A 20229-nucleotide genomic window follows, 5' to 3' on the forward strand; every position below is an offset into this window, starting at 1 on the left:
GTTAAATGTTAAAGTTCTTGACAGTACAATAAGAAAGAGACTGAACAAGTATCGTTTGTTTGGAAGGGTTGCCTGAAGAAAGCCTCTTCTCTCTAAAAAAAAAAAACATAGCAGCACGGCTTAGGTTTGCAAGGTTGCATTTGAAGAATCCACAAGACTTCTTGAACAATTACCTTTGAAACCAAAGTTTGCACCAAGTTTGGAGAAAACCAAACAGCATATTAGCACAAACACCTCATATCAGGAGTCGAGCACGGTGATGGAAGGATTATGATTATGGCTTGCTTTGCAGCAACAGGAGCTGGGTGCCTTGCAGTCATAGAGTCCACCTGAAACTCCTCTGTATGCCAAAGTATTCTGTAGTCATACGTGAAGCCAAGTCTGACAGCGAAATCTTGGACCAAACTGGGACATGAGGATGTTCTCAAGCACAGCCACAAATCTTCAACAGAATGGCTGAAAAAGAATCAAGGTGTTGCAATAGCCCAGTCAAGTGTCAACCAGATTAAAATGCTGTGCTGTAATCTGAAAAGAGCTTTGAATGGATGAATAGCTACCAATTTCTGAAACTGAACTGTGAACTGAAACATTGTTGCCAACATTCCTCTACAACAACGTAAGAGACTGAAAAAGTCGTAAAGAAACCGATTTCTTCAAGTTATTAGTGCTATAACTTGTTCTACAAGCTACTGAATCATTGGGGTCTAATTTACTTTTCACAGGACTCCCGTGGAGTCTTTTTTCATATCACTGTATATATATGTGTGTGTATATGTGTCTGTTCACATCTGTGCTCCCTAAAAGACTACACACAAAATTAAATTGAAGAATTCAATTATGAGTGACTTTTCTTCCAACAAGCACCCAAAACGTTCAAACCAAAATTTCTAACTGAAAGGAAATCACTGGAGTTCCAGCTACTGTACCATGGTCTCTTTTATATATCAGCTGGGGAAGATTAGTGAAACTTGCAATCTAGTCCCACCAGCTTATCTGAATTAAGCAGCAGTATATGAAACATATATATGTAAAGCTAAATGTGGTAAAACTGGCAGTGTGAAAGAGACAAGGAGACGAGTAAGCAAATGTTAAACAGATTTTTTCCACATTAAAATTTGAACATAGTGAACATTCTCCACTACTGCTTATGTAACAGCATTTATCCATTTTGTTAACAACTTCCAGGTCATGGCGAGTCTGGAGCCTATGTCTGGGACTGGGAGAGGTGAGGTACTGGATTGGTTGCCATTCTATCACAAGGCCAACAATAATTAGACATGCTCACATTCACACCTTTGGGCAAGAATCACTAATTAACCCAACACTGTACTTTGGTAGGAACCTGGAATGACAACAAACTCCACACACACAGGCCCCAGCTGGTCAGTGGAGCCAAACCTCAAACTCTGTTGCTGTGAGTTGTCAAGGCTAACCACTTTACCACTATGCCATCCCTGTTATAGCATGATGAATAATAAAATAGCATAATCAGTTTGGGGAAAACTACGTTTTCACAAACACAATCCTTTGAAATTCACCAGGCTGGAACAGAAAAGAAGTTGTCAAAACTGTATGAGCAATACATTTGTAAGTTAGGTCTCTAAAATGAGATGAAAGTAGTGTGGTCTGTTATCAGTGAATTCATCTCGTTGCTGAAGAGAATACACATGGTAAAAATAATTGGTTTGCTTTTTATAAATATTTTACTTGTTGTTTCTCCTATTAGGCAATGCAAGTACAAATTTCCATATCCGTGTTTGCAAAATGGAGAGGAAGACTTCATAAGCACCTATTATAAAACGATATATCAATATGTTTACTAGTTCTACAAGAAGAGTGAGACTGAAGGCTTGTATATATAATGGATGGCAGTCATAAATCCTCCTTCAGCACTGAAGCATGAAATGATGAAGGTGAGCTTTGTGCAGTTTTCCTCTTCGTTTCTTATCACAGGAAATAAGCCCTTGTTTGCAAAGTTTGCAAAGTCAAATTATATTTTTTAAAGAAGTGTTTTTCCAATGAGCAACTTTGACTTAAAACTCAGCATAAGTGCACTACATCTTAATCTCAAATGTATTATTTGAGAGTAATATTTAGTCAGGGCTGAGTCATTGTGGACATTTTTATAGTTTATAGTTAGTGTTACTTGAATTAGCCTTTTATAACATGCATTTCAATGTAGTATAAAAAAACTAATATCCACGTGCTGTGTGTGTTTATGCATGTGTGTGTGCGTTGTGAAGTGAGAGGGGCACACAGTGTTGTGACATTCAATCACTCTGATGTTGGAAAATGAGTAATTGTGGGTCTTGAGGAGGCAAACCCAGGGAAAAAAGTGTGACTCCCAAAGGGGGATCAGAGATCACTGACATATCTGCTCGCTGGCACTCTGATATCTGACTGATAGGATCATGTGGTTGCAATACTGTTGCAATACTGCACACTTTCTGTTCTAGATTGTAATCACTGAGAAATGTACAGTCTTGTTCGCAGTCTCTGCAGATCAAGGAGCAGATGGGTTTTTTTTTTCTTTTCTGGTTCATTTGTGAATTTCACATTTTGAGAGCTTTTGCATAAGTACTGGACCAAAATAAATGTCTGCAAATTAACACAGTATTAGAAGACGTAAAACGTGGCCGTGAAGTATAAATCAGAAGAGCGTAGATGCAGTGACAAATGTGCAAGCTGTTTCCTTTTCTGAGATATTTATTCAGCCCGTTAACTACAGTCTGAAGCACCTGGAATGGTTAGAAGGGGGGAAAATGTAGCGTGATGTTAGTGGCAATTTGGTACAGTGGGTGAAAACATCTCATCAGTAAGTGAGGTCAAAGGAAATTGGCAATAGTTGTTCACACTAACAGGAAGGACATGAGTTAATGAATAAAAGTGCAGTACAACGGCAAGGAGCAGGGGAGCATTCACTGCCACATCTTGTTGAACCTTGAAAATGTGCGGGTCGCTGTACCAAAGGACCCTACAAGGTTCAACTGCTGTCTGCTATTGGAGAGGAAATAAGGACAGAGAGAGCCTATGTTCGCCAGACCTACAGTACACTGTGCATGATGGCATAGAAGTAAACATTTCTCACACAGAAAACCTCTGATTTCTGTTGCACCATGTTGCTGTGGGATGAGAATTTATTGCAAATAGCATCCTGGAACTATCCAGCCTGTGTCGGAGGAGCAAACAATGGTGCTGTAATTCTGTTAGCACTGTTTCTTGGCATATACTAGCCCACCTAACGCCAAGTGAGCATCATTTAAATGCTGCACCATTCTTAGCTGCTGACCAGAAGCATCTCTTCATGGCTGCAGTCTACCCGTTTTCAATAGGACACCTCCAGCAGAATAATGAACTATGTTACAAAGCTTGCATTATCTCTGCAAGCTTCCAGGGAAATCACAATGACTTCAGTCTACTCAACTGGCCTTCCATTCACCGGGAATCAGCACAGCACAGCACCTTTAAGCTGTAGTAGAAGATCTGCCGCATGAATGTGTAAGGGACAAAACTTGGAGGAACTGAAAGATGCTATAGCCTGAGCATTAACTCAATTTTTTTTTTTGCCTGTCCCATTTGGTTCTTTAGCTGTCAGAATTGTTGTCTGAAGACCAACAAGGATACCCAATGGATTTACTTTGCCAAATGGATCATCACGGCCTTGCCGTATTTGTCCATTTGATCGACCTTTGTTGTTATTATTTATTTTATTATATTTTCAGTTGTTACAGACGGGACAGACATGACTGAGGGATAGGAAAAGGAGAAAGAAAGATGAAGGAAAAGAAAAACAGAAGGGAAGAGGGACAGTGAGAAAGGGCTCTTAAAAAGAGAAAGAAGAGAAAAAAAATCTCCTGGATCACCTGTTGAGAAAAAGAAGAGAAAACAAGCAAAAAAAACAGAGCAACATACTAAGCACAACACCATCACATTAATCTAGCTAAGTGTAAACAGCAGTAAATACTAAATATTGAATGTTGTTGTGTAGCAAGCAGGACCGACAGCGCTTTATTGGCTGCTTGGAAATAGCAGCCAATAAAGGTGTAGTTTATGTCTATGAACAGTGAACACCCGTGTGCACACCTGTGTGGATCAGCGCGCTTGTATTCAAAAGGTTTCCCCATGTAATGGTCTGCTAGAGGATGTAGAGAACCATAGCCTTGTCCCCCAGGGCATGAAGCAGGCATGGAGGAGATCCAGGCTCCAGACGTCCAGAGGCCCCAGAGTGCGAGAGCCCAAGGAGGACCACCGGAGGGGCATCCGTGCCACCCTCCCGGGAAGAGCTGAGGAAAGACCCAGATGAGGGGTCACCCAGTAGCCGCAGAGCAGAAGCCAGAGGGGGCTGCAGTGGCGTGCCCGCCGGGCTCTCAATTTCTATGAAAATTCCTTATAAATTCATTTCTATGGAGTGTTTTTTTCCTAAAGATAAAAAAAAAAAATCTCAGAATAAAAATAAATAGTAAATTAAAAGCCTCTGGCTCTAACTCCATTTGCACATTTCACAATAAAAGCCTTGTTAGGAAGACATTTCCATCCATTGCAACTGTAGAGATTTAAATTTGAAATTGTCACAAGAAGATTTTAAAAAAATTATCTTAAATGTGATGCATGCCCTTGCACAATGAGATGCTATATATCTGCAGCGTTTACAGTTGCGAGGCTTTATGTGTCTGTGCATGTGTGATATGAGCAAGGAGACAGGCAGACGGTCTGTTGACAGTTTTTTTTTCCAACGCCGTAGTGTCAAAACCGTGCAATCGAACTGCACAGGTGTGTGCTGACATTAAAATGAAGGCCAACTTCAAAGGAAGGACTTCATGCCCCCGTACCGCTTTTTTCTTATCTGCGAGTTGGTTTGAAACTAAGAAGTTCACAGTTAAGAGTTTTATAAAGCATCTCAAAGGCTACAAAAATTTTTTTTAAAAATTAACGTCATTTTGCTAACGTAGACCTTGAAAACAGGCAATTACAAACAGATTATTTAATTTGTGTGAATCTGCTGAAGCTAGACAACAGTGAAATTGGATTTTGTGTTCATAGCAATAATGTGTGTCTATGTGATAAATCTCAACCACCATCTAACCCCCAAAAATGCAACATCAAAGCTGTCGTCTTAGCTCATGGCCATGACAAACAGTTGCTTCACCAATGTTTCATTCCTGGATATCAGCTTTTTCCATTATTTCTCATCCATTATCACTGAAGGTCAACACAGGACATCAGTCTGAGTAGATTCAGACACCTTGTTCCTGTTGGGCGACTCAGATTTTCACCGGTTCACCTGGCTTGGTTCTGTCAGCGAGTGTGCATAGCGTATGTGTGGGAGTGTGTGTGTGTGTCCATGCATGCCTGTGTATAGATGTGGCTGTGCATACTATTGGAAATGAGGGTGAGCTGAGGGCTTCTGCAACACATAGACTAGTTTTCCTTTCTGCCTGGCAGGGCAGGCAGACAGAGAGGAGGGATGATGGGAGTGCAGTGCGTGGGTCTGCCAGGGCTGCTGAAGCACATCTAAGGATGACCTTGAAGGTCCAAAGATGAAGGCTGAGCGAATTTTTTGGGGGCATGAAAAGGAAGGAGACAAAACCTGCCTGTCATGTCACTTTGCTGACACGCAGCGTGGGTCTACTTACATGTCCCGCAAACTGCGATTACGCTACACTGTAAGAACAAAAACAATGATAACATTCGTATTCAAAATGATGACTCATGTTTTTGGAGGTGAAGAGTATAAGTTAAGAGTGCAATAAGACGTCCTCACATGCTAAGAGTAGAAGTCCTTATGCAGTCACCACAAGTCAACAACTGTCCATGTAGAAAAGCCGCCATCACTCGGGTGAGAGTTTCTGCATGGAGAGTGCTGGAGGGTATACAGGCTCTCTGCTCTCAAAGTTAAAGGTACAGTAACACATTTTTTGAGACTGTTTAATAGAAAAAAAGAATACTGTAGTCATAAATACATACTGAATAGTGTTTAATTACATCTCCCTACAGACTGATGCACTCTCATAAAATTTGAATTAATCCATTAACACATTTGAGCAGGTGCCGTTTTGTGCAAGCCGCCATGTTGCCCGCCATCTTGAATACAGTGACCGAGAGGGACATTCCACCTTATCATGTTTTATGACAATTTAAAGATCACAAATGGTTCTTTCTAACTAGAGCTGACCATTTAACATTTGTACATGTATATTTTCATAATCTCCTTCTTATTATGTCTTTTGCCTCCACCTCCTCGCTCACTTCCGCCTCACCTCCAGAACTGCAGACAGGGCTCTATAAAAATGTGCATAAACACGCTAATTTATTCTCACAGTTACTTATTGTCAGCAGATTAGACATACAACCCTCCCGCCTCCGGACGGCAGACAGCGAGCTGGCTAAACAACAACAACAGCTGTTTTAATCTAATTTTATTCCAGCTAATGTTAGGCTCGGCTCGAGTGTCACAAAAATCACACTTTCCCTCTGATAAACCGCTGATTAATTCTCACACCATATGAGAGTTTATTCGCCGAATGTCTGAGTCCAGCAACGATCTACTTCAAAGAAGGTTTCACTAACACTAGCTAAGAACCACTAACAGAGGTTAACAGAAGCTAACCGTATCACTGTTATTGGTCTGTGACACCACTTGGAACTTGAACTACAAAACAGACTGCACACTGACAGAGAAGAATTAGAAAAGCACAAAGTCTTAGGTAGCAAAAATAGTATCCCTTGCCAACAGATTCAGATGGCATCTAATTTAAATCAAGATCTGTGATTAGCAGTGCTATTGTTAGCACTACTAAGCTAAGCTCATGGCTGGTTATTTTAAGAACTGCTACCCATTTGCTCATTACACTTAAGTTGCAAAATCATTTGCATTTAGCAACAATACTAAAATGTGCATCTGAAAGCCTGCCTTAGAGTCAAAACCTGTTGATCTTTACAGGCTTGTTTTACCAAAAGCAAAGGTTTAGCATTCTTTCTAGAGGAGAAACTATTGAAAAAATATGAAAAAATATTAACACAAGGGGAGAAAAAAATAAATAAATCAGAAAATTACATTAACAGCAGTAAATATAAAATATGTGACTCTAAACAGCTCGACAGTCAACATTAGACCAATGCTCCCAGTGACATCGCGTCATAAAATAAGATTTGCACTTGATCTTTCATGAAAATAAATATTCATGGGAAAGCTAATGAACCATTTTAAGATCACAGTTGAGCTTGCGACAGCAAATTTGTGGGAAGTCGGTATAGACTTGAAAACATGAATTTGGTAGCACATGTAGTTGAGAGAGAGAGAGGGAGAGGAAGAGTTGGAGAGATGAAGAACAGCGGCAGAGTGAAGACAGTGATTGCTGAACTATCAGAAAATAAGTTGTCTAAATGAAACATTCGCCATCAGTGCTTACTGACAGAGCACAGTTTTGGTAGACGGCACCATGTGCCTGACACCGGGCTGATTATTAAAACCGTTCACACAATGATGTGTGCTTGCCCTTTTCATGGTTCATTAACACGATGAGATGTCCTTCCACATTCAAGCCGCAGCTCATTAAGCCAGCCATTAAATCATGCCAAGTATGAGAAAATGATTGAAAAACAAGAATGTGCCGCTGAAGATAATGACAACTTACTGTGGTTAAAAAGCTTTGCTTGTAAAAAACACAAACACCTGGGAGGGAAATGATAAAGAAAATGCAAGGTTTCTATTATCGTACAAGAAAAATGTCATTATGTTTACTGTGGCAAATCAAAAAGCAATTGCATTTCATTTTCATCCAAGCATGTTTGTGTAAGAGCAGGCAATGATGGTCAAAGCGCACACGCTAGGTGTGTATTTCATCTGAGGGAGAATTCAATCTACGCTGTGACCATATGTTAATACATAACTGATATTAATCTGTACGCTTTCATCTGCCTGCTTTGCCGCTTATTAGTGTGAAGCTGTGTTTTGTTTTGTTTTTCTTTATGTAAGTAAGCAACCAAAAAAAAGTCTTTTACTGTATATTTAAGGAAGGGAAAGAAGTATGAAAAAAAACTTAAAGTTGTGGGCAGTTTTGTCAAACAAAGTATGTTTTTGATGACATGTAATTATGCTAAAGACATGTAACAATAAACCAAGACATAATGTTCTTGCAGGGTCACTAATTTGGCAGAGTCTTGCATTACATAGGCATTTTAATGTGCATTTAAATGTGGTTATGCAGTTTGATATAACTTTAATGCATAAAATCTTGGATGTTTAAAAACGCCAGCACAGCTTTACACAGCACTGTTATTTTGCTTACATTACCCTCCTAATTTCACTTTGATAACGACCATTTTGATAGGTCTCACACATCTGTCATTTCCAGTAGTTGAAAGCAGGCTTAGTTAGAGAAAGGTGCATGATTATCCATATAAGTTAGATAAGCCCACAGAAAACGGGGGAGGAATTCATGATGAGTCACAAGAGACTGATTACATAAACTAATCCCACCACAGCGAAGCTAAAACCTTGAACAATCTGCAGATGAGTAGGAGGTAGTGGGGTTAATATGCTTTTGGAGATAGTTCAGTAATCTAGGGTATGTCAAGGTAACCTAAATGCAACTGAGAAAGCAACATTAACATAAAGCACATCCCATGTCCACAAAAAACAAACGTGGATCTAAAGTTACCAAGGAAACAACCATGAAGCTCATACTCAAGCTCTGGTGGAGAGAAGAAAAGTGAAAATCACAGGGAAGGTGTGTTATGTGTATTTCCTAATTTATTAGCATTTAGAAAATGAAGGTGACACAACTTAAATCATGTTGTCCTTCTTTGTCTACCATATCTGCAGACATTACAACTGGTTAACCCTGCTGAGTTTGAATTGAAATGTTTGTGTAATTTATTGCTCACAGTAGCATTGCATGTATCTGACTGCATACATCAGGTTTTTCAGGGGGAAAAAATCTAATCAAATCACACTGACGATGCAGACGTCTCAAAAAAACTCAAATATGTTACTCCTGGTGTTACAGGGTTAAGCAGCAACACTACTGAACAGCCAGCGGAGTGTGTTCATTTTCCAATAACTGGCAAAACCTTTTCCTCAGTTTTTTAAGATCAAGATAAATCAATTGAATATGAAGGGTTGTATCTCTGGCTGTGGTATAAAAACAAAATAGATTTTTAAACATAAATCAACACTATTTGATGTCCATCACATTCAGGCCAACAAAGGCCAGAGCAACTTTTTCCTTCTGCTGCCTGCTACATTTGAGTACGAGCACATCTATTCACTTAGAAATAGCAGAGCCTAGCGAGGCCTGTCCACCACACGGACCTGGCTGAAAGATTTTTTTTTCTTTAATTTGTTCTCGGTCTTTAAAATTTAAACAGGTATGAATGCTTTGCCTGTGCATTGCCCCAAATATATTTCTAAACACAGTGAAATCGATGGCACGTTTGTACCTGCGCTTGTAAAAAAATAAATAAAAAGCATGTAATTAAAACACTGCCAGACGAACTTCTCAAAAATGCTGAATTAAGAATATATACTCATGATAAAGTCATTTGCTACATAAGGCACACACCCCCACCAAATGGCAGATGGTGTCTTTTTCTGGCAGTCTTTGGCAGCCACATCATCTGTCTGCTGATGACAGGAGCCATTTTACTAATGTACTCATGAATGCTTTGTATGTCACACAGCGTCCTTGACACTCACCTCGACTGTCTCATTTACATTTATATAATTATAATATAATATTAATAATACAGCTACAACTGTCTCCTTATTTTCTTTGTATAATACCATCTAAATATTAAGGCCTTATATACCTAAACACAGTGCCTTTGCTGGCTTATTTAGCTTTGAACACCCAGGCTCCTGCAGATGTCCTGCCACCAATCTGTTATGTGGCCTTTTGATAGCTTGCCCCCTTCAGTTCTAGTTATTCTCCCTCCATTTGTTTCCATCCAGCCGGATGTTTCCACTCCAAATAGCTTTCCTGTGTCATTTCTGCAGATCCTCCTGTCATTCAGCTTGACAGTTTGCGTGCAGACAATTTGACTGATGGTTGCCCTCCCCTCATAAACCTGTACCCTAGTCTTCATGCGGGTCTGACTGAAAGGGTTAAAGCCTGCAGAACAGCACAAAGGGGTCACACTTCTTTAGTTTCTAGGGAGTCTCTAAGTGCGTTGTTGACCTTGTATTCTGCAAGTCCTCGAGGGCTGTGCTGTCTTATGGTTGTTCAATCAATTTCACATCTGGCAAAGGATTTATTGCAACATATTACAACTGGTCAAAATCCTGTTAAAATAATCAATCTAAGGATCATCTGTGTAACACTGACAAAGTTTAATTTTCACATTTGTTTTTTTTTTTTATTAATCATGGTGACAGATACTGTGTACATAGTTTTAGTAGCTGTGTATTATTTTGCAGTATCCCCTTAAGTGCAAAGTGCATAGTTAAAATACCTCTATTATATAATCTATTCCACTGCCTACCTGTGCCACTGTTAAAGCTGCTATCATCAGAGTTATTACTTATCTATTTATAGTTTCAATTATGATAGAATAGAGCATATTTTTATACTCCTTTATTCTAATAGTATGACTTAAGTCTGTATACACGAGAGCCAGCTCTAACTTCACTAAATAGCAAAATGCTACATATTTATGTGTTGTAAAATACTTTTTCACAGCATTACTTTACTTAATTTTTACTGATACAATAATATGTAAGTAACACCATAAATAGTGTAGTGGATCCATAGTGAGGTGGTTAACATGTGTACCTAACTCCTCCTCCAAGAGGAGACACAAATCCCACATTTAAAAAAAATCTGCCAAATCAACTATGCAGATCCACCTTGTGTGAATAAGGGAGCAAGTGAAAGAAGCTTTAACCCATAAATAGTATAACTGTCACATGAGTACTTTTCTTTTCAGAACTGTTTTCATACTTTTGATTAAAATCTTCTCTCGCTGAAAACAAAAAAACCCTCAAATGATAATTCTGAAGTAGTAGTATCACCAGAACCAGTATCAGAAGCATAAACCTACAAGTTCTAGCATATCCTTACATGCTAAAGACGGAGGACAAGAGCAGTAAAAACTACATGAGGCATGTGGAAGATGGCAAATAGTGATAATAGTAAATCATGTCATTATACTGGTACCATCTATTAAGCTTCTGGTACTATGATTCTTAGAGAAGGAAACAAGACTTCTGTAGCTCATCTTGGTTCTGTTTTTAGGATTTAACGAGTCTGACCAATCACATGTATTTTCAGAGAGGAAGAAATTCAGTTGGCTGTTGAAAAAAAATTAAAAAGGGCAACAACTGCCTAACAAAGCAAAACAACCAAAAACAGAAAGTGAGACTCCCCCCCCCCCAAAAAAAAAAAGAAAGAGAGAGAGAGAGAGTCCTATAGTCTGACATTAAAAGCAATTAAATATGTTGATATGAAAACTGACTTTGAGAAATGGAGTGAAGTTGGTGACTGTCTCAAATTAGATTGCAAGCTTGCTGTTCTTCTCCTGGTCATGTAAGCTGATGACTACATTTCCCATTGCAAAATGAAGGTAACATTTAGCTACCTAATAGCCACAAACACAACTTCCTGGGCTAGGTTTCCAGCATCTACCTCTTTACAGTCTATTATTCAACCATAGTGATAGGTAAGACGTAAGCCTCGGGAGGACCGCTGTATTTTAATTTTTTCCTCCTCATTTTCTAACTTTCTGCCTACTGCTCCCTAAGGTTATATTTTTTTATTGCAGGGCTTATACTCTAAGTATAAGCCCTGCAACAGGGTATTATGTAAACTGAGTCTTATTGCAGTGCTGTGTATGATGTGAGTTCTTCTACCACCACCGTCTAATCCAGATTGTATTCAAGTTCATCTGTTTCAGCTTGAAATTGTTGCACTGACACTTCTGTCTCTGTCTTTAGTAGCTGCTGCGTCTTTGAGCCTCTGGTGTTGTTTTCTATCCCCCACTGAGCTTTGTGCTTGCACTGACACACCTGTCCCTTCAACTTCAAGACTCTGATGTCTGACAGGAATTTCGACGGCACACACTAGCTGGATTGTGCCATTGCCCTGTCAAGATTTTTAACGATCTTTACTGTCCTCACTTGGGAGTCAGACTGAGAATCTCTTGTTATTTAACTGGTTCATTTATGCAGCTCTGTTTCTAGTCTTCAGCCAGTAGGTGTGGATTGTTTTAGCACCCAGCTGCTGCTGTAACGGCAATGGATTCCTGACTGCAAAGTTAAAGAGGGCCTGTTTGTTTTCATTAGCATCTACGTTATTAGGATCACTTATTAGGATACCAAAACATTCAAATTTAGGTTTACAGGTCAAGTCCAAAAGTTAAACCTTGTCATGTTACAGCTCCTCAATATTAATCACATTCAACACAATCTGAACTAAAAACTACAGGACTATAAACCAAGGACACTGTGAATTTGAGTCCATCTACGTAAAATATACAAGTGATGTCAAATAATGACTTGATTGTTAAAAATTCATTACATTTTAGGAGATAAACAGATAAATGTAACAGCAGAGACTAGTTCAGTAGGTCAATTTAATTGAGTGATGATGAGGCAACCCAGGAGTCCGCGCAGTGAAGTGCACTGGTCAACAGCTTATGAGAAACACTTGTGTAAATGATTCTGATCCCATTATATTCAGCTCAGAGGAGGCTGGGAGTCACAGCAGGTTACCTAATTTGATCTCATTCTGTAATGAGGATAAACATCTTTATAATAGGTGCAGCCAAGTACTGCTGGACCTGGTAGGAAACTCTGAAGGGCTCACTGTGATAGCCCTATTACCGTATACTGTATGTCCAACAAAATGGCCTTGATGTAATTCTCCATCTCTCAGATCCCTCATTTAAGAGCTGGAACATATACAAGACTGTAAAGCATGATGGAAAATTGCTTTTACTAAATGTGTGCTCATCCCCTGTTGACTGCTGTTATGGCCATTATCGCTTAACATTAGATAGTGGAGGAGTTCTAGATACAACAGCTAGTGTAATTCCCAGTCATTTAACACAGGCCTGAGTGGTATGAGCTCAGATAACGCTGAACGTTATCCTGCTGAGACACTACTGGTTAATAAGAGTCATGCTAAAGGAGCCGCTTCCCTTCCTCTCGTTGTGCTTATTTGCTAGAAATCGATTTGTGTCTCTCCTGCTGCCAATGCGTCTGACAGTTGTCTTTTTGCATTCACACTGCAAGCAATCACACTGACTCGTCTGACTGAACTAACTGCTAAGCTATTCCAGGCCAGATAGGAGGTCTCTTATTGAGTATTGGCATAGGAGCACAAAAACGCTCACAGATGTTCTCCGCTGCAGGTAATGTTTAAAGGTCATCCGATTCTAAGATTAGTTTTGAATACCAGGAAGTCGACGAGCCCCTCGTTGCTGCTTTGCCTAGAATGGATCTGTTGTAATCAGCTAAAAGGAGCAGATAAGTTTGCAAGAAATACCTTGTTAGCTGTCCAAAGCTACAGGGGTTACATGTCAGTCTGTCAGACACAAACTTCAGTTTAGAAGAATTTTTCTTCTAGCAACAGGGTTTAGGGTTTTCCATTATGCTGTGAAATATCCAAGCATGCCCTGCAGGGCTCTCTGTAAAAACAGCATGTCTTGAAGCATGCAATACAAGGAACAATCAGTACATAGCAAAGTGATATTAGCACCAAGCTAGCATAGCTTGCAAGTCATCCCATCGCCTACAGTGTTAGCAGAAAATAGCCAGGCATACAAGATTGTAATGTCACGTTTTCAGCAAAACTTAGTTTAGTTTTGTTGTAAAAGTTTCAGTTTGTGGTTCAATTCATATGACAACATGTGCAAATTCCAGTATTCATTTGAACTACATCAATTCTTCATACAACTTTCCTGAGGGTAGCAGCATGTGAACGTAAAAGCTGAAGTAGATAAAAGCAGCAAACCAAGACTCAGAGGGAAGCAGCTTTTAGAGGGTACACATTTAGACACAAGAAGCCCTTTCCACAGATGGTGAAGGGAGAAATAACACTCATGTCTGAAACATTACTCACAGTTGTTAAAGGTAAACACTGTTGGTAAGTGTTAGGTTGGCTTATAGCTGAAATATATGTGCTTTTTGCACCAAAAGAAGACCATTATTTACCAGTCATCACCAGTTTTCTGTGCTGCTACTTTTTATGTGTTTTTATTAAACTGCCCCTTCTGTAGATGGCGTTGAGTGGGACATGACCAGGTGCAAACAGTTTTCACCGTGATGAGTCAGGAGCTGCCCACCTAGCGGCTACTTTAACCGTTCAGTGTCAGTCCTGTGGAGATGGAGATTATGATAAAATTATACTTTACAATGCAGCCGCACAGAGGCAGGAGCATGACTGTAACATTGCTTGTTCTTTTGCAGTGTGTGATGAATAATAACTAAATGACTACATTTGCAAAACTGTATTTATTATATCCAAAGCCAAGCTAGGCAAAAGTTCTTATGTGAGTAACCCAGGTGTATAATGATCTCATCGGGTTCATAAAGAAAGGCTGCAGGAGGTGCCCGTTAGAGTCTCCGACTTCACCTCATTTGGAGACATTAAGGTCTGGATATCAAAGCTGGAATCAGTCTTCCTGCTGTTTTTTGGGGAGCGTAAAGGGGCTCAATTATTCCGAGATCTGAATTTGTGCAATAAAAACATAAAAAGAGTTTTACCTCGTGTCTGTGGAGCCGCATCAGTTCAGGCTGTGGCTGTGCGTGCTTTGTAAAGTACAGCTTTTTTAAATGAGTATTCCAATTATCAATATTATAATTGGTAGTTATGATGCTGGTTATGATGCTTGACATGCTCTGCAATCAGCTGCAATACACAACAAATTGATCTTACAATGGTTTTTAAATTGAGGTACTCATCAGCATCAAATGTTAATTTAATTTAATTAAAGACTAAAAGTCAGATGTGTGTGTGCATGTGTGTTTAAAACGAGCAGGTGTGAAACAACTGTAAAAGCAGGACCCAATGTGGGGAACAAAACATGAAGCACTGTGGATACATGTTCTATGTATTCAGAGTCGGTGTTAGCCAATGATCTGTGAGAAGTCGTGCAACTCCATGTTGAACAGGGTGAAGTGAATCAATCATCTCTTTCAGCATGTGCTTTACATAATACACCAAGATCCAGACACGGCTAACTGCTGTTTTCCAAAATGGAAACCTGGAACGCAATGCTTCACTTAAATATTCAAAAATCCTTCAGATTTTCGAACAATGCGCCGCTCCGCTCACACTGTCACCTCTTGTCACATACGTAACATTTTCACAAAGCAGTCATTCTGCATAATGAGGATAATCCCTTAAATCAAGCTCCTATTGTCAGTATTGAGCTGATCCCATTTGATTTCCTTATCACGCTGATCTATCGTCAGCATGTTCTGCTGATAAAAATCAAAGACACAAAGAGGTTGGATTATGAATAATGGCAGAGAAGGAAATCTAATCAAATTATACATGGTGTTTAAGCTCTGAACTGACGCTCAAGGACTTCAATGTGACAGTTTACTCTGATAGACTGGCGTACTCGTTATAAAAACATGTGCATTATATGCTGCATCTTTTATGGTTTGTAGAAACAGTGTACAAAAAAGGTTAGTACACAAACCACAGCATTACACTGCTTAACAAATTTATTAGACCAACCATGGCCCAGTGTAAGGATTATACCACAGTTGCCCTAAATTAACAGTATTGGTGTTATTTAATGGATAATGTTGTTATCCATTAAATTTCCAATTTACAGTTTTACAAGCAGAACAAGTAGTAAAATACATTTTTTTTATTAGGATGCTAAATTACTGTTATTTACTTGCATTTATGAGCAGAAAAATTAGTTTGAGAGGTTGAATGTTAGGCTTAATCAACCTCTCAAATCACAGAGATGTGAGTGCCTCCAATTTGGGTATAAAAACAGGAATTCAGTCATTTTTAGTTTCTTACAAATATTCACAAATCATTTATTTTTCTCATTGCTTTTTTTGGCATCTCACATGCTCGCTGTGAGATTTTATCAATTTCTAAACAAGTTCACGTAACTCCAAGTTCTGAGCTTCGTTTGCTGGCGAGATTTTACATGAACATTAGTTTTGATTTCACCTGGGTGCATATTTGTTGGTTGTATTTGTTTCTGATTCTGCAGTTTAATATTGTATTTTCATCTCTGCGGCTTTCTGTTTCTGAACTTTTGCACATGGACTAAAATAAAAACCGACAGCATTCATTAATAGTGTTTCCAAACCACTGTGATTTAACCTCGTGGCAGCCAATTTATGAACTCTGTAGCTCCGGCATGATGTAGCAGCTTCACAGAACTAAAAATTTTATTCCCAGCAGCAAACAAAGCTAAATGAATTGCTCCACACATTGAGAATACTGTTAACATGCTAGCTTTCCAGCAATTGGAAATAACAACATAGCTCATTCCCATTTGTACTACAAGTTTGTCTGATAACAGTCTGTCTTAGACAAACTTCTGACTGAAGTGAGAGCTGAGCACTGTAGCACATCAGACTCAAGGACCAAAAAAAAAGTGAGAAAAAAAATGTGATAATACGAACAGGCGGTCCTTAGCGATGAACCTTCAGAGGATTCTCAGCTGAATCTGCAGCTCTCTGTCTTTGCAGAAATTTGAAGTCAGCCTCTGCTGTTTGAGTGCGTCTTCACCAATCTGGTTACCTCTGCACTGCACTAAACAGAAGCAGCAGATATTTATACAAGGACAAAAAGAACTGAACTTTTTTTTAAACAAGTTAAACTGTACACACATTTATTTCTGGTGTAAAGTTTGACATATTAGCACGGAAGTCTGTGGGGGTTCGGATCGCTCAAGAGGCCAGACGAGGCACGGCGCGCTTTTGGCATTTTCATATTGGTTGCCGTTGGTTACCGCAAAACTATTATAAGTTTGCGACAGCTTTATAAATTATGAGAGACAAATCCTTTTCTCTAATCAACAGGTTCAGACCGTTTGCAGCAACATGACAGTCGTGTGTGCTGAGGGAGGAAAACTCTTTCTGCTCACTGCATTAGCAGCCCAGCTCGTCTGTAACGTGCTCATTCATGACTAATACGCTCATATCACTGGTCAAATGAGGACTTAACACATATCCATTAACCCGTGTCTCCAGTTATGTTTTATTTGTTGTCTCGATTTTAGCGGCAAACAATGGAAAATGATTCAGTGAATAGTGGGCTGCCTATTTACCAGTGACCTTTTTTCACTCCTACAAGCTGAAGAGGTGTTTTGGATTCAACCCCATGTGTTACACTTTTTTTTCTTTTTTTTTTTTTGTGCTTGAGATGAATCAGCATTTGGATCATTTTATAGCCTCAAAAGCATTGGACTGGCTTTTTTGTTGTTGTTGTTTTTTTAGGAAAATTCTTGTTTTTAGCTGCTTTATCTTTGGCTTGTAATTTGTAATAACTCTAAATTGTACACAACGATAGAACCTAAAAATAAGAAAAACAAACCCCAGATCATTAGGGGGGAAAAAAGAAGAACTAAAAACTTGAAGTCATAACTGACTGACCAGAGGTGGTGCGATTCAGGAGGGGGAATCCACAGTGTTTGTGTTAGGGTCAGGCGGCAGGGGACAGATGCTTGACAGAGGTCAGACAGACAGGTCATAAATATGGTGGACAGGCTAATCTGGCCTATGACAAGTAAAGGGCGGATCTGCTGTAATGGGTGATAAATGTCAGAGCCTCCCTGCAGCCTCAGATGAGTGATTGTTAAGCAGCTTCTCTCAGCTCGAAGCTTCCAGCCAGACTGACAAGCAGTAGAGGAAACATTTACACGGACAGAATGGCTTGTTTGGACAACCCCCCACCCCTCCTGCTCCCTTTTCCTTATTGTCGCCATAGGCAAAACGAGAGAGGGGAGATTAATCAGGCTGTTAGCATGTTTGATGGAGAGGAGAGGAGGAATCTGTGTGCAGAGGAGAGTGTAAAAGGTTAAAAAAAAGAAAAGAAAAAAAGAAGAAGAGGAGAGTTGTGATTCATCAGGGGTTAGTGATCCACTGAGGAGCAATAATTTTTAAAGTAACAGGCCTTGATTACAATAATGTCCCCATAGCAACTATTATCTTTAATGACTATTATTATTACTGTCATAAAGTGGAGAGTGGAGCAAGTCTTATTGAAATATGGTGTTATGCAACTACGCTTTTGAACGGTTTCGCTCATTAAAAAATAGCTTTCCTGTTAAAATCCTGCAACTTTAAACATGCAGACGGACAAGTGGCATAAATGAATGTGTCCTTCATATAAGGTGAAAGGCATATGAAGACACATATGTATGACTCCATAAAGGTGCTACATTGCACCCAATTCAGTCTGTTTGTGTTATGAAACCTTTATTAGATTTGTTTGTCAGGGTTATGTTGGTGCTCGTGTGATGACGGATGAGTAACAACGTTACAGAGGGGAGCGACTTACATTTGGAGACTCTGGAGACTTTCCTCTTAACCTCACCAGCGCCTGAACCGGCACAACCATCCTCATCGTCACAGTCCCCGCTGTACCGCCCCTCTGCATCGCCGCTTCCTGTTTCAATCTGATCCAGTGAGCCCAGTTTAGGGATTGACTTTCCCTGCAGCAGCTTTTTGAAAAAGAGAGATAGAGAGACAAAATTTGATGTTTTTAGTAGAAAAAAATATATAAATGAACTGGAATGCTTTCACTTTGAGCTCTAGGTATCTATGAGTATGTATTATTATGACAGTATAGACAACAGGAATGTGAAAAAATCTTGAGCTACCTTTTATTTACATATTTTTTCAAAAGAGCCAGACTTCTCTTGAAGCTTTCTTTTAAAGTTTTTCTTTCAAAACTGGCAATTCTCAGAGGAATGTTTTTTTTATTGAGCCACTTAACTGACTTATGAATCATTCACCTAACTCAAAGGATGAAGCCGGGTAGTGTTTTCATATGACAGACAACTTAGCAAACTACCAATTCTAAACTGTATCTTTAGACAAAAAGACATTTCTTCCCGTTTTTTTTTAAGCCAAACTTACAACAAATCCCAAAGAATCATTTCCAATTTGATTCTCAGAGAGCTGTCAGCTGAAAACTTTGTAGTCTCTCCAGCGTGTCCTTAAAAAATGAGAAAAACTGGACAAGTGGAGGACGAAAGAAGAAAAGGTTAACTAAAACTAGACTAAAAACTGGATGAGTTAACTAGAACAAAGATATTGGCTAGAACTTAAAAAAAAAGGATTTGATGAACTCAGAAAACTAAAATCAAAAATAGAGGGAGGAAATAATTTCAGCTTTTGTTATTTTGGTAAAATCTATTATCACAGAGGCTTTGATGCAAATGTTTGAGACTCCGGATGTGTACAAGATGGTGAGTTAACGGCCGTGTTTTTATTGTAATACCTGTACTGATTTTCCTAAATCTTGCAACTGGCATATGCCCCGAATACAAAAATAATTAAAAGCACTAAAAACTAACTCTGAAACTCACAAAAACTAAAACAAATCTTAACACAAATAATAATACCAAACTGAAATAAAATAACAGCTGATTAGAAAACACAACACTATAATAACTTTAGTGTCTGTCGCTGTGTTTAAAGTGCGGTGGAGGCAGCGTCATGGTTTTGGGCTGCATTTCAGACACAGATGTACAAAATCTATATCTGACAGAAATCCACTGTGAGATATGGACCCAACATACCAATTTGACTGGGAATGGCTTCATTTTTAGTGATTCAGGACACACTGCAAGTGTTGTTATCTTAGCAAAATATAAAGAAATGAAAGTCAGTTTAAGACTTTTGCACAGTAATGTAGGTTGTTGTGAAATAAAGAAAAGATGGGAAAAAATGTGAAAAAAGTTGCTCATTATGTTGCCAATCAGCCTGAATCCTCCAGTTAAAAAAAAGAAATGCATAAAGAAACAATGAATCCCCACAGCGACTGCACTGCAGCTGACTTTTGTTTGTAAATAAACACGTCTGCCCTGAATTTTGCAGCGTCCTGATTTTGAATAAGATCTCTTAAAAAGAAATACTTTTAATAATGAATAAATACATAGTAAAATGTCCTTATTTGTTTACTCGGGGATTATCACCATCAGCTATGATGTACACTTCACAGAATCCATATATAAGGTTTATGACAGTCGTCCTCCTTGGCCGCAGTGGTCTGCAGGCCAGCTAACCTTTCTGATGCATTGCTG

At 39.1% G+C, this 20229-nt stretch overlaps 1 protein-coding gene across 1 annotated transcript in view; it reads right to left on the minus strand.

The window, feature by feature from the left end:
* Positions 1-20229, minus strand: part of gpc5a (glypican 5a) — a 138324-nt gene that overhangs the window by 30372 nt on the left and 87723 nt on the right. The window contains exon 8 of the mRNA XM_006780326.3: positions 18480-18642. Within this exon, the coding sequence (XP_006780389.2) occupies positions 18480-18642 (163 nt within the window). The remainder of the gene's footprint in view (positions 1-18479; positions 18643-20229) is intronic.

Source organism: Neolamprologus brichardi, chromosome 1, assembly GCF_056152115.1.
Source record: "Neolamprologus brichardi isolate AB-2024 chromosome 1, ASM5615211v1, whole genome shotgun sequence".
In the NCBI taxonomy this organism is placed as follows: Eukaryota; Metazoa; Chordata; class Actinopteri; order Cichliformes; family Cichlidae; genus Neolamprologus; species Neolamprologus brichardi.